Consider the following 22,149-nt stretch of genomic DNA (forward strand, 5'->3'; position numbering starts at 1 on the left):
CTAGATTTTGCTCATTGAATGGAGAAGGGAAAGTAAAATTACACAGCATATTTCATATATTTCATGTCTACACTCTTTCAGTCTCTGCTTTATTTTTAATTCATTTTAACTGAACTATTGAAGAAAGATGTATTATTTTAATAGCACTGTCACTATTAAGTAAACAGAAGCACTCTTTCCACCTTGAATTGTCCAAAAGAAAATCACGGATGTATTCCGCCACTTAATACAGTATCATATAATGTACTACTTATAGTGGAAACAAAGATCCCCTTCCTGAATAAAGTCCTGTTTACTGTGTATTTGCTGTATAAAATTTCTCTCACAGTCTTTGAGATATTTCAGCAGTGTAGCAATCAAAATATGCTGGGTGATTTGCTCTTTGTAGCTATTTCCTATTTAAATGTACAATTAGCCTGCTCAATGCCACCATGAGTGTCTTTCCTGATGTGTAGTTTTTTTACTGTTTAAAAGCACCAATTATGTTTTTGAGCAGGACCTAAGCAAGACGTCAAAGCTGCAGGAGACTTCATTTTGAAGCTGTATCAGGATCAGAATCCTGAAAAGGAAAAGGTCATCTACTCCCACTTCACCTGTGCCACAGACACAGAAAATATTCGTTTCGTCTTTGCTGCTGTCAAGGACACAATCCTACAACTAAATCTGAGGGAGTTCAATCTGGTTTAAATTAAATACGTGTTTGCATCCATAAGGTGTGATTTACTGAAAGCACAGCATGTGTTGACTGAAAAAGAGGTGTCTTATAAATTCCAGGGATGAGAGGATGGTTTTATATTTATTGAAATACAGATCAAGAGAAGTATTAAGTCTGAGTTTCCAAGTTTACTTTTTAGCATACACATTTAAAATTCTATTTTCCATATTAGTTTCATCTGTGAGTTACTTTGTGACTGCTGTGGAAACTAAGTATACTAAAAAATGCACACAGCTACATCACTCCCCAAGCTGTATTTGCTTTTCATTCTTCATTTTGTTTTTAGTTTTTAAAATAATCTTATCATTTACCATCACAGCTTATCATTTCTAAGGCATCACTGGTAAGCCAGTGTTATTTTAAGGAGGAAGGTCTTTTAAAAATTCTTGTTCTAAGCAATATGGTTGAAAGACTAGGGCAAGGATAAACATGCTAAACTTTTTAGAAATATGTCCTGATTGTTTTGATAGAAAAAACTCATGGCATGTTCCTAGGAAGCATTACAGATTATTATTTATTCTGATTTTAATATAGCCTTGCATTCCTGTTTAGATGTCTAATAATAATAGCATATCATTTGCAGTTAAAGAATGAGAGATTTGCACCTTGTAGGTACCCAGTGGAGTTTGCTGTTTTCTTAAGGGAAAAAGGTTTTCTCAAATAGCAAGTTATGTAGTGAATGTTCTCAGCACTCACTGCTTTAGTGACTGGTGTATCGCCCACACGGTAATCCAGTCCTTACATTCCTTCAAATCAATAAAGTAACTTGCACTAACTGCTTTTCATACCTTGCACTTTCCCTTCACTGAGTTGCACAGGTAGTTTTACATGGATTAGAGAGAAGAAAAACCTCTCCTCTAGAGATTTCCAGCCATCACTTCTCCACTCATTCAGCTACAAATTTCTCCATTAATGATGGCAGCTTCATTAGTAGCTCAATCAGTTTTCATTCACCCAGTCAAAAATTCTCAGACAAACAACATCTTAAGGACGTTAGACTGGAAAACTCTTTTTACCCATTATAAAACCCCATTGGTAGTCAATGGCGTTTAATCATCTAACCCAGGAGCACTCATAAAGGACTTGTTTTAGTGGGACCTCCTGCTAATAGCATTCATTCTGCTCCAAAAATGTGCTTAGATTCTCTAAGATTTCTTGTCTTGAAATCCATATCTACCGAAGCTCTACATTACTTCCAAACTTCTATTTATAAGAACACAAAAGGACTAAAATGCCAACTTTTCCCAGGGCAGCAGATTTAATGGAGGAAAGCACATAAAATGTCCAAGTGGTTGAACGACTTGATTTCTGCAAAATTCAGTGGACAGAAGTCTAGACTCTCTGCTTCATACCTGAGTCAAAGTTTGCTATCTACCTGAAAAGTACCTTGATGTCAGGAATCCAGGAGTTGGGTTTTGCTGGAGTACAAGCACAGAATGACCTCCACATTTTACCAAACCCATCAGTATGAGCTCTTATTTAACACTTTGCAAGCAATGCTTTAAAGCATCTTTAAGGGTACTACTGAAGTCATGAATCTGCATATAATAGTCTGCATGACACAGGAAATGAATACTTGGAAAGATTAAAAAAATGTGGAAGAGACCCAGCAAAATGAAAATTCAGTTTCACTCCTATTTCACTGTTACTCTCCTATCATCAAACCTGTTTAACAGCCACCTTTGTTTCAGCCCTTGATACATTATTCAGGAGATGAATGACCAAAAATAAATGGTATGGATGCTCTTATACTCCTTGTAGGAGGGAACTTAAAAGTGAATTTACTCATTCTTTGAAGTATTAAAACAAAACATAGAATTCTTTTATCAGATGTGCCCTGCAAACAAAAAGTTCTATTCTAAAATCTTGTGTCTGCTGTGAGTGGAATTTTAGATACTTAGATCTCATTTAGAGTCACAAAAGCAAAAACAGTGACAAAGACTGTGATTGTACTTCTTGTGCCAGATAATAAAACTTAAGCTCTTCAATGATACTTATATGTATATGTACACATGTAAGGAAAGTCCAAAGGAATCTGTTGGTAAAAATAGCAGTCAAATCTTAAATGGGCAATAAATGGGCAAATCCAAAGGAAGCAGAAGGTGTTTGTTATGTGCTAATTCATTCCGTTTTGGACAGAAAAGCATAAGGCTCTCAAGCATGTAATACACCAAATATAAAAATCTGCGTTTCAAGAGAAGATGACGATAATGCAAACATTTTCTGTATGGAAACTATAATATGCTATGTAAAATTTTCACCAGTTTCATGAGACAAACATTTTAATTAAACTCATCCTACCAAAGGTAAAGACTACCATCTGTATTCTTCTCTCATTGACGCTGCTACAACAGAAGTTCATTCTACTGTCTTGTCAGAGGTGAATTTGATCTGTCAATTTCTACTCAACAAATTCTGAGTAATAACATCACTTGTAAGAAACCACCAAACAATTAATGCAGTGTATGAGGAATGAAATGAAAACAATAATCATATTCCACTCAAAATTCAGTTTGCTTTATTGAAGGTGGAGAAGAGGTTGGGTTGGGGCAGCAGGAAGGCAGGAAAGAGGGCAGAAACCAAAAAGAAGTCATGCTCAGTAAATGCATGCAGCTGAACAAAAGGGGGTGCAAGCATTTATTAGACTGTTGATTTTAGAACACTGCATAATACAGTCACCTGCACCTTGCAGCTCTGTTAGTCAACATATTTGATTCGACATTTGGTCACTCCTTCCATAGAGGTAATTTTACAAGTAACAAAATACTGCTGAAAATCTAAATGACATTTTGAAAGAAAATAAGTTCATGTAACATATGTCTAGAATAGAAACAATTCTTCATTAAAGGCCATGGTATTCTTTAGGCACTACAGTAGACAGGCTTAAATGTCTATATTTTTATTTTTGTTGAGATTGCCATGCATATTTGCATGTAAATGTTCACTGAAAATGAATACATTTGTTCTACATTCTTGTTAGAAAAAAGATATTTTGAGATTTGAATTACACACACCAGAGTGGACATCTCAAATAATGTGCAAAAAGCAATCCAATGAACTACATAATAACATATCTGAATCCCTTTCTCCTTTTCCAAAATTGCTTTATGAAAAGAAATTGAAGTCTACTGAAGTATGGCAAAATTCACTCATGATTGCATGGATAAAGCATAAGGAAAAAACAAAGGAAAGAGATAAATTAACTGAGTAGAAGAACTGAACTACAGAAAACCGTGTTATTGTAACATGCTGAGACAAGGAGGGAGGTGGTGAAGGGTTCTGTATTGCATTTTATACACTGTGAATGCTGATTGAACCAGCAGACTTTGAGGTTTCTAATTCTCAAAGCTTTCTGTTAGCACAGAAACTCAAAATAATATATACTTTATAACAAAGCTGGATTTTGGGGGAATTTTATCTTTTCCAAAGTATAAACTTAACCACAGACACACATATCTAGGATAATTCCTTCAACTTTAATGATTAAATTGTTCAAATACCACTGAAGAACCAGCTGTGGTTTCAGAAACAAGAGCAAAATAAAGGACAACTGTGCTAAGAACTGGAGATGAAGCATTGAAACAGAACCTCTGTGAAGAGAAAGTAGAATAAATTAAAGAGATAAACAAATGGGAATGTATCATATGCTTGCTTGCAAGAGATATCAGAAGTGAAAATTCAGTACAAAAGAAATACCAGGGATATGGGAGAAGAAGAGGCAATTGAAAGTATCAAAGAATGAAGATCATGATGTGGCTGTAAATTGAAGTATCCCACCTATAATTAACAGTCATAGATTAAAAGAAAAACAAACAAACAAAAACAACCAAAACAAAACGACAACAAAAATACAAAAAAAAAAAAAAAAAAAAAAAACACAACCAAAAAAAAACCCCCAAAAAACCAGATGTTTTGTCAACTAGTGACAATATTTATCTAAGCCAAAGTACTATCTTGTATGACTATAACCTGAGTTAGTGGTCCTGGTATGAGTTTTTTGCACAAACAATTGGAGTAAAACAGTCATTCCCATAGCACAGAATTCACTTTGCCATTAATGGGAAAAAGTACAATTAAATATGTGTCTTGTAATCAACTAAATGGTTACTCAACATCTAAGTCAAGATGCAGAGTAAACTAAATAGCTGCACTTGCATGTCAGCATGCTCATTGTTTCAGATTTTACAATAATGCAGGAACTTGGATCTGTTGAGCACCACTAGCAGTGTAGGAAGCATAAAATATCAAACATATAAACATTCCAAACAATTGTTACGAAAGAATAGTTTGGAAGTACATACCACTAATTTTGAAGACTTTCAAAATGGAAACTTATGGAAGCTTTCATGTAATGCTGTATTGCTCCCTGTACTTTCTTATCAACTGCAGTAATCATTCACTCAACAATACCATAATGAATACATCTGAGAAGGAAGCAGCATCGCACACATTCCTGCTCTACCTATTAAAGTTCTGCTATCTAGGCAAGAAACAGCCGCTCTCCATCATATTTGAGAAGTCGTGGCTGTCAAGTGAGGTCCTGGATGATTGGAGGAAGGGTGACGTCACTCCCATATACAAGAAAGGGGAGCAGGGAGGACCCAGGGAACTACAGGCTGGTGAGTCTCACCTCCGTGCCTGGGAAGATTATGGAACAGATCCTCCTGGACAACATGCTCAATTACATAAAGAATGAGCATGTGATCCAAGACAGCCAGCACGGCTTCACCAGGGGAAGGTCATGCTTAACTAATCTTGTGGCCTTCTATGATGGAGTGACGGCGTTGGTGGATGAAGGGAAGGCGACCGATGTCATTTACCTGGACCTGAGCAAGGCCTTTGACATGGTCCCCCACCACATCCTCATCTCCAAATTGGAGGGAAGTGGATTTGATGGGTGGACAACTAGATGGATAAGCAATTGGTTGAAAGGCCACAGACAGAGGGTGGTGGTCAATGGCTCTATGTCCAGGTGGAAGCCAGTAACAAGCGGTGTCCCCCAAGGGTCTGTCTTGGGACCGGTGCTCTTTAACATCTTTATTAATGACATCAATGAGGGAATGGAGTGAACCCTCAGCAAGTTTGCTGATGACACCAAGCTGAGTGGTGTGGTCAATACGGTGGAAGGAAGGGATGCCATTCAGAGGGACCTCGACAGGCTGGAAAGCTGGGCTCGGGTGAACCTAATGAGGTTCAACACAGCAAAGTGCAAGGTTTTGCACTTGGGCCGGAAGAACCCCAGGCACTTGTACAGGCTGGGAGGAGTTGTCCTTGAGAGCAGCTCGGCAGAGAAGGACCTGGGGGTCCTGGTGGACGAGAGACTTAACATGAGCCAGCAGTGCGCTCTGGCAGCTCAGAAGGCAAATGGGATCCTGGGCTCCATCAGGAGAGGGGTGGTCAGCAGGGATAGGGAGGTGATTATCCCCTCTCTACTCGGCTCTTGTGAGGCCCCATCTGGAGTACCGTGTCCAGGTGTGGAGCCCTCAGTACAAGAAAGACATAGAGATTTTGGAAAGGGTCCAGAGGAGGGCCACAAAGATGATCAGGGGGCTGGAGCACCTCCCCTATGAGGACAGGCTGAGGGAGTTGGGCTTGTTCAGCCCGGAGAAGAGAAGGCTGCGGGGTGACCTCATTGCAGCCTTTCAATACCTGAAGGGAACTTACACCCAGGAGGGGAGTAAACTCTTTGAAAGGGCTGACAATAGCAGGACACAGGGAAATGGTTTTAAGTTGAAAGAGGGAAGATTTAGGTTGGATGTTAGGGGGAAGTTCTTCACTAGGAAAGTGAAGGGAGGTTGTGGATGCCCCGTCCTTGGAGGTGTTCAAGACCAGGTTGGACGGGGCCCCGGGCAACCTGATCTAGTAAATGTGTATGTTTGGTGGCCCTGCTAGGCAGGGGGGTTGGAACAACATGATCCTTGAGGTCCCTTCCAACCCGGGTCATTCTGTGATTCTGTGAAACAAAAGTTCCAGAGGATAAGAAGTGTTGAAAAAAGCACCTGTGAAATACTGTATTTGTTATTTAATATAAATCTGACTTTATTAGTCACTTGCTTAGCACACAATATCCACGGCAAATATTTTTGGTATGCAACAGTGCCCTTATAACCCCAAATCTTCCTTTTTTAGCTGCAAATCTGCTATAACTTTTATTTAGAATAACAAGCTTAAATTCATATTACTAGTGCAGACATATATTAATTATCCCCATAATAAGTTTCTGTAAACTGTTATATTTTCTCTTAATAATGATAAGGGTGTAATGACATTTCCTTGAGTAGGATATAAAAAAGTTCACACTAAAAGTGATACTGTAATGAAAATTCATTGTGACCTGGCCTATTCATTTATAAAAGAAAATAGTATTTGTTAACTAAGTAGCCCCTCCTGTGATTAACTAAGTTAAGAATTTTCTGGTGAACAGATTCCATAGGATTTGAGCTTTAAAACAGTGATAATTAAGTTAATGCTTCCTTCAAAAGAAGTTGAGCAAATTCATATAAATTGTATTTTGAAAAAAAAAAAATGAAATCTGGAATTTTCAAGCTTAATAAAATAGCTGAAACTTGGCAAAACATTTTCATCACTAGAGGTTTGTGGGTTTTCTGAAACTTAATAATACTTTTCTTTTTATGACATCCACAGATCGGTGTGCCAACTAATTTAGCCTCCCCCCCTCCTTTTTCATTTTCTTTATTTGTAAAATATTGCTGATGTGCAACTAGTTCTTCTTGTTCAAAAGGAGTTAGAAGGTAGCTGCTCAGTACACTTCATCCCTTGGTGCTTCTCCATTCATTATGACTTTGGCCGATTCTCTCTCACTTCTTCCAATTTAGAAAGGATCCACTGTGTGGAGGAAAAGAAAAAAAATGAAAACATGTTCTTGTTAAAATCCATACAGAGCAGTTGAGAATTTGGCTCCGGCAGAAGACACTTCACTGTCTATCTGCTCTCTGCCTGAGTTTTAACGTTTTTCTGTTTTAGATGGTAAATCCTTATTTTATCACTTGAAAAAGATGACATTGGTGTGGTGACATTGACTGTCACTGCTAATTAATCTGCCCACGTTGATGGTCCTGCTTTTTTTTTTTTTTTTTTTTTTTAAATAAAAATGACATGTACACTTATTAATTCTTTGCATTAGTCTACAACACTAGATGAGTCCCACATGAGAGGTTAAAAGCAAGAATAACAAGACAGTGGACATAAATGGGTTGCAGACATGGTAATACGGGTTATTTTGAAATAAGCTTTCCTTGGAGATATTCAGTTTCCTCTGAGTATTTATATATTTGCTGACTATGGAAGAGAAATTAGTTCCAGAGACACTAAAAAAAATAAATAAAGGACAGACAATGGAGAGCTAGGGTATGAAATGAAATTTTATGCAGTGAGACTGGCTTTAAAAAGGTAGCTTTCAAAGAAGGCAAGCCAATATAAGGTTCTGTCACATGATCAGGCTCTATGTCACAGATCTTGAGGGTACTTCCCTATCCACTACAGCCCTATACTGGTTTAGTGGCATACTGAAGGTGTCAGGAAAGACTTGGCTGTCCCAAGTACCACCTCTACACTATGAGTATGGCACTTCTCACAGATGCAGAACAGACTTGCAGTGTCCACAAGACTGACAAACAGCATAAGTTCTTGAGGCAGTGTCACTGAAGTGATCTCATACCCGTTACTGAGAAAGTTTCATTTTTACCATTACTTAAAGGCTTGCCTCAATTTCTTCTCTATATATAAACCATAAGTGTAACATTTGCAGAAGTGACCATAGGTTCAACCATACAGAAGCAACTCTCAAAGACCATTTTTTCCTTCCGCAGGTTAGCCCCCAAGACTTTGATTCTAATTTTTGACGAATCTGTTAAATATTCGTTCTCTACAATAGAACAACCATCCATACCCAGTCTATGCGACAAATACCATTTTCCCCTTCATACTTGCATTCCTGTTGGATTCATTAAGTACATGGACCTTCCTAAAAAAGGCTAACCTCTTTTCTGTTTTAATGTACACACAGCTTTTTCAGCTTCCTTCTGGCTTGAGACTTACAATACACATAATACTTTGTGTACTACTTTGCACTACTTTGATTTCTGGTATTCTTCCTGGCTTAGCTGAGGCACAGCTGGGATTTGACTCCCACACAGATTCCTGGGTCTCAGTTCAACACGGGGCCCTCCAGGACCTTGACAGTGTTTGTGATGTTTTTTGAGGAAGGAGCCAAAAGATATTACTCAGATGCAAATGTTTGCTACCCTTGCGAAAACAAAAGGAACTTAAAATGTTGAGCAGGTGGAACTTTCACAGAATGCTCCATATCCATATGCCACTGGTGTGTATATATGCACAATTAATTTGATTGTGAAAATAACAATTCACTCTGATAGAAGTGAGAACTTGAGGAAACCTGCTACTTTGTAATTCTGGGAGTAGGCCTGAACCACCCTTTTGCAGAGAAAAACTATGTCAAAATGGAGAGATCAAGTAGAACGTGTCCAATAATGACAATGTGATGGATCAACTAAACTGCTTCATTTTCTACTAGGATTTTTCCTCATTCTTAAACTCTGGGCGCAGTTCACCAGTAATATTCTATCAAACCTTACTTAATGTTTTAGTTCATATTCTTGATTGTTTACTTTTGTTGGCAGTACTGTTAAAAACAGCTGTCTGACAGACAGTTGTAATTCTCAAAATTTAAGCATAGAAAAGTTTGATGTTCGGAATGAGTATTTCTCAATGAGATTCAGTACTGAATAGATTATTCCCATTTCCATCTGTGTAAACGCTGTGTGGAAACAGAAAGCAGTTTCATGTACTTTGTGTTGAGTAGACTAAATAATCCCCTACACATTCTGGAGCAATCTTGTTTGCACTGAAACACTTAAAAGAAACAATCACACACCTCTTACCTACATTCCCAGAAACTTTGTTTCTATATCTACCAAACAAACAATCAAGTAATTGAACTAATATTCAACAGAGACATCAGGGAGATTACTTCTATGAATGATGAGAATTTTGTAAGTATAATAAGAAACACATTCTTTTCAACACTTGAGTAGGTTTTGGTTTTTTGTCTTCCCTTTTTAAGCCAAATGTAACAATTGTGACAATATTTTGACTTTACCTTAGCATCCTCTGGACTTTTAAAGTTAATAATTTTTCCAAATTCTTTGGCATGGAACACAGACTTTACTCTTTCCTTTAAAAAAAAAAAAAAAAAAAAAAGAAAGAAAAGAAAGAAAGAAAAAAGTAAAATAATAATAATCAGTTAGTTTCTTCAAAATTCATATGACAAGAAGGCGTCACTTTGAATGAAAAGAGGAAACTTATATTAGATGTCAGTGGGAAGTTTTTCACACAAAAGGTGGTAATGTGCTGGAACAGGATGACCTGAGCATTTCTGCTCTTTCTCCAGAGATGCTCAAGGCCAGGCTGAATGCGGCCCTGAGAATTTGATCTGGTTTTGAGGCTGGATGATTTCTGAGGTCCTTTCCAATTCAAGCAATTATGTGATTCTATAAAAATAATCAAGAACTACTCACCAGTTATTTAATATTAAGGCAGACATGGTTTACCATGTGCCTATTATACTAATCTGAGTATGTCACAGCTTATGCACACACCCTGAGAAACTTTATTTTCTGCATAAAGACATAGTAGAATGGAACTACTTTATGCCATGGAGCCACCAGAGACTGGGCTGTAATAAAAAGTAGGACAGCAGATAATAGTATATGTGGGGTAACAATCCAGTACTCCCTCTTAACTTTTCATTAGCCTTCAAGTCATTATCTAGGTGGACATTCTACTAATACTGATTTGCAAGCAGTGGACTTTGAAAACTGCAATTTAGACTCCAGAAGAAAAAAAAAACAGAAGTAGTGCTTCAAAATAAATAAATAAAATAAAATAAAATAATGCTGTTTTCAGCCACAGATTTCAATATAAAAAGCATATTGCAGGCAAGTGATTGGACTCCGAAATGATTGCTGTGTTAGAATAAAGATGGATGTGTTATTTAGCAGCATTTGAAATTACGGGAACTAAGAATTATGGTAGGAATTTATCCTATACAAATTCACACACAGTTAGAAATCAAATTGAGAGGATTCCAAGGCAATATGGCTCTGCTTCTTATGGTCTTCTGCAGAAAAAAGTATAAGTGAAAAACTTTGCAGGCACAATGTCAAGGTTGTCCTGACAACCAAAACGCATAATTACACACATGAAACTTAATGAAAACAGAAAAAAGTCTCATGGAGAATTCAATGAATTATTTTTTATAAGGAATGTTGGCTCTGGTTCAGTTATCAGTGCTTAAATCTCTTATTGCTTTCCACTGCCAATTTATCAGGGTTTTGTTTGTTTCAATGAAAAGCATGAAATTTGTAAATTTTAGACAAACTGGCAAACATTAGCAAGAATATCCCCAAGACTTGAGGAACAATTTCGGCTGCAAACACCAAGTCTGCATTCTGCTTAAAAATAGCCAGAAAATCATGATCTAAGGGATGCCAATGCCACATTTAAACTCATTTCTCCAAGAACGCCTCAGGTAGGAAAAAGATCAGGAATTCAGTTTTATAAACAGACACTAAAGGAAGACAAAATGTGATCAGGTTAACTTACCTTTGCTTCAATGCGTAACCTCCTGCCATCAACAATGAATGGTTCTTTCGTAAATTCATCGTAAGTGTATTGCCACTCACATGTCAACTGTCCAAATGTCCCTTTTGTCACAAATAAGACACCACTAGGCAATGACAACAGCAACAAAAAAGAAATTCATAATTTAAAAATCAATGTAAAAAATATCTGACATTATCAAGTTACCTCTAAATTCAGTGGCATCATACATTTGTTCTGAAACATTTCAGCTCTAAATTCAGTGGCATCATACATTTGTTCTGAAACATTTCAGCTCTAATTAGATATAATAACTACACAGCATTGTTTCCAAAAGCCTGAATTTTGAATGCTCTCACTTAAATCAGTTTCATAACAAAAGCAAAACAATACTTCTAGCTGTGTTTCTGCAAAAAATTATAGACTTAATTTACACAGGATTCTTGGTACTTATTAAATGTTGCTGACTCGCTGTTCCTATATTATGCATTTTCCTTCATTATGCCAACTTCTAATAGAATCTCACAATCCACTAACCTCAGCCTTATCCGATTTATTATGAATCTTGCTCAACTGCAGAAATCACAAAACAAACAATCTTTTCCTCTTCTTAAGCAGGAAACTTACCATGACACCCAAAGAACATACTCTCATACTGCTCAATGCCGCTGTGGAGGTGATTAACAAAAAGGACACTAAGCATGCCTTCCCCAGTACTTTATCCATATACAAAATGGCACATATGTCAAAGCACATTTACAGATTAAGAATTATTCAGCCACACACACTTTTTATAATATAGGTTTACGTACTTATTACTCATAGTCAAAACTGCCTACCTCTTTGTCACCATTAACAGATCTGTACTGTTGACCATAGCATGCGCAATATATTTGAGTTTTGCAAACCTTCCATTTTCAATTTTCTAAAAGAGACAAAATTTTTATAGCTTTGAGTATGAAAGTATAAATCAATGTGTTTATTATTTAAAATGTATTATGTCCCAGAAGGATTAGCTGTAACAGTACATACCACATACTTTTATGTAAAAGGCTTCTTTCCTAACTCGGAATATGGCTAACAGGTCTGTTACAGCTAATATTTACATTATGCAAAATTTTTTTGTCCTTAGAAATGCAAGTATGCAAACAGAAATCAGTCCCAGGAAGAAGTGGCAAGGAACAATGTAATTGCTACATATTTTTAGCTCACTCTACCACTCATAAAATTCAAAGACAACACAAGAAATAAGTACAGTTAAAATACAGCTCATATTTTTAATTTTTATGAAGAGTGAACTCTGAAACATTGGAGTCATTAACCCTGGGTTCAATCCACACTTAACTCTACAAAATCCTACTTGTCATGCATACAATGAAACGTAAAGATGCATTTGAGGCAACGCTTATCACTTTCATCTATTCTTTCACTTCTCTGTCAAGTTGCTTAACTTAAAAAAACAAACAAACAAACAAGGAAAAACAAATACAAAAAAAAAAACAAATACACAAACAAACAAAAAACAAAACACCACCACAATTGCTGTGAATATTGTAGCTGTATACTCCCTACTAGGCAACAAATTCACAACACAGTGACAGCAGATTAATGTTTTTTTTTGTTTTATTTGCTTCTTTCTTTTTTTCTTTTTTAACAGAGGCTCTGCAATTTTAACACGGCTTGGCAACCAAGAGATTTCTGACTTCCCAGGTGATTACTGATCAAACTAGTGATCACATTAAGATCAGTGCATCTTGTCTGGGAGATCCCCAACTGCTTGCCTGTTTCCCATCTGTTATATTGGAAATAAAAATAGATTAGTATAAACAGGTGCAATTCAATAAACAGCCAACCATTAACATACTGAAAACATAGGCTAGCTTTCACAAACAGTTAAAACGCCAGAACACTTACTATTTTTTACCATTGTTAAATGATAAAGACTCTTCATTAAGTTTACACTAAAACTGGAAATCTGACAGCACAGATAACTCCACTTGACCAGTTTTCTAAAAATGATGCCTTCCCTCACAGATGCTTCTTTCATTACTGAAATACAAGAACATCTGAGTAACTGGTTCTCAAAATAAATATTTCCAGAAAGAACATGGACAGCAAATTGAAATTCAGATTATTTTCCTGTCCTCGTATCTGTTGGCCTGCAAAATCACAACTGTTGATCATGTGCCTCCCTGTTTTAGACACTGCACAAGTTCATTATTGTAAAACTGAGCATCAAGGTCAAGGAGAATACATAAAAATGAATGGCATAATAAATACAGAATTAGGAGCTTATTAAATTGGAAATTTATGTGTTGTTTTTTTTCTTCTGGAAAGATTTTTGAAAACTCTTTAGTCAGGCTATGCATGTCTAGTTTTGTCACCAGAGGATTTGAGTTTCTTCCTGCATCTCATATGAAGTAGAAACTTGGACCACTAAGTAACTAAAAAATTATCTCACAAGGCAGTTTCTATGTTATTTCAGCAGTGCAGAAAGGGTAAGGATAATTGAACAGCGGTAGCCAATATGCACAGAGGTATTTAATCTTTTAACAGTTGTAGCACATGTTCTGAATTTTGGCCAGCAATTTCTGTTACTGGACCAATGCTTTCAGACCATAACCAGTATCTACTACTAACAGTGACTACAGGGGAGAAGCATTTAGAAATTTAGTCTTATCGTTATGAAGAGGATATCTAGTCTTTCTTTTGCATCAGAACAAGACTTCCTTAATTTTTGCATAGCACTGGAGTAAGCTCTGTGCTGGACTAACAAGAAACAAGTTAGCTCTTTTTGGCTTCTCACTACCTTGCTATGCAATTTCTGACAAGTCATGTTGCTCCACTGTAACTCATTCAGTGTACAGATAATGTACTGAGAATTATGATTTACGTAAATGCATTTCTTAAGCATCACAGAGGTTGACATCCTACAAGGCAGTCATACATACATCCCAAAAATTCAACAGAAACTACTAAAATTTAAAAAGAAGTGGCTCAGTTAGCACAGAAATATTGTAAGCACGTGGTGCACAGAGGTATCCAGATAGTTGAACTGAGATGAAACTTATTATTAGCTCTAAGTTAAAGATCATAAATTCATATTATCTGTGTTCCATAGTTTTGTAGACAGCAGATGTTAACCAGGAAATTAACACAGGCCAAGTGTTGCACAAATACAAAACATGCATCTGTAGCAATGCCTGTTGTTACTTAGTTTATTTTATACCCTTCTTTTTTTGCAAATCTCTTTTCACTTTAGACATGCTTCTATCCCTTATGAAATACACCATAGAAGGACAGACCAGTTTACTGCTGATAATTGTCACAGAAATAGCACTACTATGCTCTGCCAGCAAAATAGCTGGTAGAACTCAAACATACAAGAACATAAAATTTACCTCTCTATTAAAGAATGTATAAACGAATTTTAATTTAATTGTATCTAGCTATTATCTTATACTAACTGTCTTATGATGCAAAACTACAAAAGTCAATATTGGTCAATCACTGTTTGTTCAATATCAGTTGCACCACTGTAAGAAATCAAAACCTGATTTTTAAAACAAAACTTCCATTCTTCAGTTTAAAAAATATTTAATAATCTGAATCTTCTGATTCATTGAGTCAACTTTGAAATTATATGAAACAGCTGAAAACACTCGAGCAGCCGTAAAATTCACAGCAATGAATGCAAAAATGCACTCTTTAGAAAATTATTCTTACCTATAATTCAGATAATTAGATACCTCTGCGATAAACAAAATTTTAAATTTGATCATCTGTGCAGGGGAATGCAAACATGCCCAGTGTCTAAAAGTGGCACCTCTGTGTTTAGAAAGACTCCAAACCACAGCACATGCCCTTAATTCACTGGAAAAGAAGCACAGAGGCCTTTGATTATGTTAGAAATGAAAATATATATATATAATAATATGCAAATAGGGGAACAAGATTTAAAATCCATGTTACTTCTGGCTATGGCTCTACCAAAATGCAGCAGCAGTATGTAAGAAACAACAGTTGGAATGTTTGACGTCACTTTTAAACTCTTCAACTGAACAAAGTTTGTAAAGCATTACTAACTAAAAAGTAATTATACATATGCTACCATTTTCTATTGACGTTCAGATCAAATTTATTTTTTTACTAGGCTTTTAAATTGCCAGTCTGTTTTTTCATTGTACTGAGTCCAGTAGGGATACCAGGGAGAGGGAAGACAGTTGCCTTAACATCCGCTCCCTTTCCCTTTTTTCTCCCAGCTTTCATTCCTAAGCACAATGTATTTTGGTTTGCAGTCTCTCTTTGGTCAGAGAGTCAGCTGTCTTGGCTGCCAAGACAACCTGATATGACTATATATCCAATATTCCCCACAGAAATATTAGTTCTAAACAGCACATAGGTGATTTGCTAGATTTAGTGTAACTGTATAAAGAAAGGAGAAAAGTTGTTAAAAAGAGACAACACAGAATAAAAGCATTCATTTTTTCTGCTATGTGGAATTCCTTCCTCATCCTTTATTAATGAGAACTAAAATTAATCTATTATCTTCTCATTCCTGCTATCCTAATGTACAATGCCACTCTATAGAAAATAAATAAATAAATAAAACAGAGCTAAGGCTCTTGCACAAGATCTATGACCTTAAAATTCAATATTCCATTCAAGCATGCTGAACATTAACCCAGAGCTCAGTGTGTTTCTCTTAAGAGAAATCTTTGGTCAAGGTTAACATTTCACCCTAAGGCAGGACTACAAAAGTCAGGACAGTATCATTCTTTCAAGAATGTTTCCTTAACAACAGAAATGAAATTTGCCTGTGTAAACTGGCAGAATATCTTAGTATTCATACCAAAAAACTGACCAAGAGAATTCTTCACATGTACTGAGCAGAGAAACCATGCCAATCTATGAGTTCACTTTGATCACCGCATCCAGATGTTTTTAGTCTGTCCACACAACTGAAGTCCTTCAGTATATAGCATCTGAAGCACCTGACTGGTTCAGCTGGGAATTAGGGAAAAAGACTGCAGTTTTCTGCATTTTCTGACAGCTAACAAGGTGGAGTATACTTTGCTATAGGACTCTTCAATTTCTGCCACATATACTGCATATACATATATATATATACATACATATGAAGCATACACACAGTTTTATGTTAGCTTGCAATTGAAGCATAAATCACACAAGCTTCCATGTTACTTGTAAAGACCTGGTATTAGTTTCAGTCTCAAACAGCTTGTAAATATATACAACTCTTCTGATTGGGGATGGGTAATGATTACATGATCATATTTAAGCTTTGTACGTATAGGTGGGTAAGGTTTCTCTTTAATCTAGACACAACAGGCTCTCCTAGGGAGGAAGGAAATGACAGCTGTTATTCAGCTATGGGCAAACTAGATAACATGCATGTGACCAGATGCCTGGTAATGTTCAGGACAATGTAGAGGAAAAAAAAAAAAAAAAAGTTATTTTCAAACTTGGGAAGTATTTCTGCCTATAAATTTAAGAAATAAAATCTCAATTTTAGCATACCAATATACTAGAAGATATGGATTTTTATATTTGATGTGAACTTAAGCCCAAGAGACATGACAGAAAGAGAATAAAGGACTATGACACGTTCTTCCACTCCTTGGCTCTTCTTTTAGGCAGACTGGCATTTGAATACTTAGATGTGTTTGAATAATGCATTTAAACATTCCCTTACCTGATCCATACTTGCTTCTTGACCAAAAAGGTACTCTGAACTTAAAGCTGAACACATAGTTAACTATTTTTAATGCTGTATTAGGATACTGTATTGAAAAATTGGTTTAGAGGATTAACATCTGTTTAAGCTTAAAACTACAGTGGCATTTTTAGAGGAATAACCCTTACACAGCACCATACAAAAGCCCTCACAAGCTCTCACTTTATGAGAGAGAAAATTAAAACAATTTAAAAAACAGAACATAAGCAATGAATTTAAGCATGAGACAAACCCTTCTTTCAGCATTAATTGCTGAAGGGCAAAAATCAGTGATTTCTGTTAGAACTCTTCAGCTTCTGTCAATTACTATTAACAAGTCTTTTAAATGACTCCAGAAATGTTTTCTGGTATTTATCTGTTAGTGACTTAAGCATACAGAACTTCAGTTGATAAAAAACAAACAAAATGATGTACTAAGCAACAACAAAGATCACAGACAGATCTTCACCTCAGCAAGCAGGAAGGAGACAAACTGAAGTTACTGTTATGCAAGTCACTAAAAGTAAAACTAAACATGCCAGAAAAGCCGTATCATCAAAATTTTCTGCAGCTTACAGCAGAGAATTTGGCAGTCTAAGTTGAAAGAACAGGATGCAGTCCTTTAAGTCTTCAGTAACAGTACTGGAATTCAGATTCATAGAACTACAGAAAATTTAAAAAATACAACTAAGCTCTATGAAGGAAACATGACAAGTCTTTTTTCAAGATTGAAGATAATTTCCAACATTCTTCAAGCATTTATATTTCTGATATCCACTGATACCTGAAATTCCAAAGCCTTCCAACAGTGCACAGTCAGTAACACAGTCTTTAGTCTATTTCTTCATAACTCTGTGATGCTACTATTACAAACTAAATAGCAATACGACATAGGTAGTGATCCTAAGCATCAGTAGCCTAAGTTAAAAGAAGGTTTGAAGTCGAGTTTTCCCTCCTTTGATCACGGAGATTACAGGCAAATGTACTCCTTGGCCCACTGTGCAAGTATCAGCAGCCTTTAAAGGCACACAGCCAGAATAAACACACTTAAAGGTTTTAACAGTTCTTTCTTCAGAATTTTGACAACTGAAAGACAACACACAGTGAAACACAAGACAGCACTGGATAAATTTGAAATCATCATGGAAGCTCATTTGCTTGAGAGCAATTCTAATTCAGGTTTAGCTGAAGAGTTCTATGGTAATTACAGCTGTATCTGTCATATCTCTTTCAAGGCATCTTTAAAATTCAGCACAAAAACATAATTTGAAGGACAAATCAGACACAGAAAAAGAAAAGCCTTCCAGTGAATTTAAACTAAAACAACTCTAGAGGGACAAGTAACTGTTCCTTAGATTTTACAATACAAAGTTGCTCAGTGTTCATATTTAGTCTTCTTCCACATCTAGCTAAATAATATTCAAAAGCATCTACATTCTTATCTATGCTTTACTGCACGAAGCCTTATAAAATACAGGCATTTTCAGCAGCTCTCACTGATTTTACATAGGGGTTTTCACTTTTTATTAGTGCTGCTATGAAAGGAACATAAATTTATAACCAAATCACTTAGGGTTACAATTTAAAACAATTAAACCAAACCCTTATACATCTGGGGATTCCAAATGACACATAATTTATAGCATTTCAGAGTTCTGGTAAAGCAAGTTATGAATGAAAGTATAAGACCTTAAGTTAAATGTCACTTCCAAAGTACATGCATTTGTTTTCATGGCTAGTGTTTTGACATAACCTAGTTGCAGGAAATATAAACTGTGATGCTGGAACAGAACAGATGAATCCATTTTAGAATAGTTTAGATGTGTTTATTGTAAAGAAGAAAAGCAGACAAAATAGTTGTGAAATATGAAATAAATAGGATATTAAACAAACAGTATTATAATACTCACTATACAGTTCAATGAAGACTTACGTATTTATGACCCTCTAACAAGTTATAAATAAGGATGCAAAAATATTAAATACATATCGTAGAAACACATGTGGAACTAAAAGCTAAGCTGTGGTATTAATACACCATTATATGTATCAGCCTAATATCTAGTCATATATAACAATAATTCCTCTATGTAGATTTGTTATATTTGCTACTTTGTATAGCTCTCATCATACATTTTATTTACATTTCCCCCTTCCCTCCTCTTTCCCCCTCCCTTTTTTTTTTTTGTTTAATTTTTGCACAGATTTAGAAGGAAGTTAGTATCAGTAGTAGTATTAGAATCAACCCTGATTGCTCAGTGGGAATTATAGCAACAACAGTTAATACTGAAAAGAATATGACAAAGGCCACGTATATTTTTTACAGTACATAAATTATCTTAACTGTCATAATCATCATCACTACTATCGTGAGTCTTAGTCCACTCCCTGTAGGCCTGTCTTTTCTGAAAGCATGACAAGAGAAGAAGAAAGCAGAAATATTAGTTTAGAATGATTTGTTTGACTGGAAACTTTTGTAATTTAAGCAAAATAATAAGACAGAAATTCTGAAGTGACAGTACATGGCAAAGTACAAGCATGTTGAATTGCCTTCTATATTCTGTTCCTTTTGGTCAGCAATTACAATCACTAAAAGAAGTTTTATTTGGATCTAATCTGATATTCTGCTGAGAACAATACCACACAGTAACTGCACTACCAATACAAACCTATATGCAAAAAATAAATAAAAGGGATGCAGTTACTACTCTTTTTCTCATAAGATGACATTATGCTCTTTAGAACGTTGCATACCGGGGGGTATGTGTACACTGATTCTCCTGCAAGACAGAAGCATATCTGTAAAATGAAAAAAGTTAAGAACCAAAAACCCTGGTTGAAGAGCAATAGGATTAAGGATTAAATACATATTCTACGCCATGGAATTGTCAGTAGTAAATTATAACATGAAACACTGAAATTTTAAAATTTTAGTTACTTTCAAATGGTGGCTGCCATCACAAAATGTAACAAGCTTAATAGTTATGCTCTTATAAGTTGGGTCATTAAAGCTGGCAGTAATGTACTCAACAATATAACAGAGAAAAACTGGAATTGCACATGACATTGCAGAACTTCCTAAGTGCTCCTTAGGAAAAAAACAAAACAAAAGCAAATGCAAACATGTAAAAAAAGACTCAGAAAAAGTAAAAGTAATGCTATGTCTTAAAAATATTTCCATGTTAGAGCTGAATCTGTTAGCCTGTTAGTATTTATTTTAATGATAAACTTTTAAACACGAAATGGGATGTTTTAAAAGTCTCTACTCTTAACAGAAAGAAGAGGAACATTAACAACCCCATACTGTTCATTAGTGGGAGTTTTCAGCTACACTATACCTAAGGTAATGCTTCTGTACATTGCTTTCAGTTACTTCACAAAATCTAAAATCCTTCTCCAAAGTCTACTCTGTTCTTACCTAAATCTCCCTAGAGGTTATTTCTGTATGACCAATATCTGCACAGTGAGAATCCTTTAATTATTTAAAAATAAATTTATTGAAAATAAATTGTACATTTATAAGTTATATTATTAAAAATAAAAATAAACTGCTCACATCTCCAGTTTCCATTAATGCAGTTTCTAAATACTGCCTTATTATTTACTTGCAAGCATTGTTACAATGCAATTTTGTTTATAGCAGAGGAAAAACATATAAACTTTGTATGCTGCACAATAATGGAAATTATTTTCACCTTTATATCTAGGTTAAATTTGCTTCAGAGGTATCTGAATGAAAGAATAACTTTCCCATCCACTACTCAGCATGTTCCTTGTGCTAAATTGTTTACAAGATTTTAATGTAGGTAGAGTGACATAAATGCAGCTATTTCAAGTACATTTATTAAGTATATTTAATATGATATTTTATAAAGAACTGTGATGAAAAAGTCATCATTTAAAATTTATATAAGAGTCACCAAAAATATATATTTTGTATTTATCACCACTATTTATCAAAATTGAAAATTTATGATAAGCTATTTAATTATACATAAAAATTATTCTCTTCTTTTAAAGTATTCCATATTTTTCACAAATCTCTACAGATAACATTGGTATAAATTATGACGTCTTTTTCAAAAGTTAAATCATGGAAGTTAACTCACCAAAGTGGTCATAAACCCATGAAATCAGATGGAATTTTTTTAACTACCGAGTTACTGGACAAGAGATGACAGGGTTTATTTCTTTTAAAGGGTACTTCTACAAAATACTCAGTTTAACAAATTAAAAGTAAATTTTATGCTATTTCTTCACCTGTAACATCTGGCTTCCAGTCCCATCTCTTAATCTATAAGGTCTAACAACACCATCTTCACCAAAGAAGCGAGGTGGGCGTAGGCTTACCACATCTTCTGTTGAATCTGCAACTCTGGCAATAAATCAGCAAATTTAAATTATGTATCAGTATAGGTACTTCGCTATAATATTTACCAAAGACTCTATTTTATATTCAAAATATTGCAAATTCTAGTACAGCAGCTATTGTTGTCTGTATAGACATTTGACACATAAACAGAAAGTAACCAGTCTATGAAATAATTATAGGGTTTCTAAATAACACTATCTACTTCAGAAAATGGTGTCTAACCTAGTAGCTGGCAACCCTGTCTGTGTTTGGGGGGTTGGAACTTGATGATCCTTGAGGTTTCTTCTAACCAAAGCCATTCTCCGATTCTATGATTGTCATGGTTTAATAATTTTGTAATTTTGCTATCAGTATTCCACATCATAACATCAAATAAAGCATGAATAATTTTACTGAATCTACAACTTACAGAAGAAGACTACATCTCCCAGAGAACAACACGATAGGTCACGGGACCTGGACTCTATATTAACTCGGTCGCAGGCTAGACTGACGTCTTTTGAGTTCTGGCGTTCAGGGGAGTGTGTGGGAGCCTTCGCCGTTTCGCCTGAGTTTCACAGTAGGCCTCTCGGTTACGGGACTCATTCTCTCTCCTATTTTGCTTGATTCGTTAGCTCAATTTTCAATTATATTGTATTATACTGTGTTATCCTGTAATTCGATATAGTATTTAGTAAATAAGTG

General features: G+C 35.5%; 2 protein-coding genes across 13 annotated transcripts in view; one reads left to right on the forward strand and one right to left on the reverse strand.

The window, feature by feature from the left end:
* LOC107306238 (guanine nucleotide-binding protein subunit alpha-14) overlaps nt 1-3,031 on the forward strand; it is a 52,331-nt gene extending 49,300 nt beyond the window's left edge. For all 4 annotated transcript variants that reach the window (XM_015849193.3, XM_085529925.1, XM_032441372.2 and 1 more), the window contains one exon: nt 497-3,031. In XM_015849193.3, the coding sequence (XP_015704679.1) occupies nt 497-687 (191 nt within the window). In that variant the 3' untranslated portion in view covers nt 688-3,031. The remainder of the gene's footprint in view (nt 1-496) is intronic.
* Nucleotides 3,032-6,729: 3,698 nt separating this feature from the next.
* Nucleotides 6,730-22,149, reverse strand: part of VPS13A (vacuolar protein sorting 13 homolog A) — a 109,365-nt gene continuing 93,945 nt past the window's right edge. For 3 of the 9 annotated variants that reach the window (XM_032441137.2, XM_032441136.2, XM_085529922.1), the window contains 5 exons: nt 21,354-21,468; nt 12,196-12,281; nt 11,360-11,483; nt 9,855-9,929; nt 6,730-7,561 (listed from right to left, as the gene is read on the reverse strand). In XM_032441137.2, coding sequence (XP_032297028.2) covers nt 7,511-7,561; nt 9,855-9,929; nt 11,360-11,483; nt 12,196-12,281; nt 21,354-21,468 — 451 coding nt within the window. In that variant the 3' untranslated portion in view covers nt 6,730-7,510. Of the gene's footprint in view, nt 7,562-9,854; nt 9,930-11,359; nt 11,484-12,195; nt 12,282-12,961; nt 13,149-18,897; nt 19,893-21,353; nt 21,469-21,967; nt 22,117-22,149 lie in introns of those variants that run through there. The other 6 variants (XR_014939758.1, XM_015849182.3, XM_015849181.3 and 3 more) reach the window with 6 other exon arrangements.

Source organism: Coturnix japonica, chromosome Z (assembly GCF_054131305.1).
Source record: "Coturnix japonica strain WE chromosome Z, WE-NBRP24, whole genome shotgun sequence".
NCBI classification, from domain to species: Eukaryota; Metazoa; Chordata; class Aves; order Galliformes; family Phasianidae; genus Coturnix; species Coturnix japonica.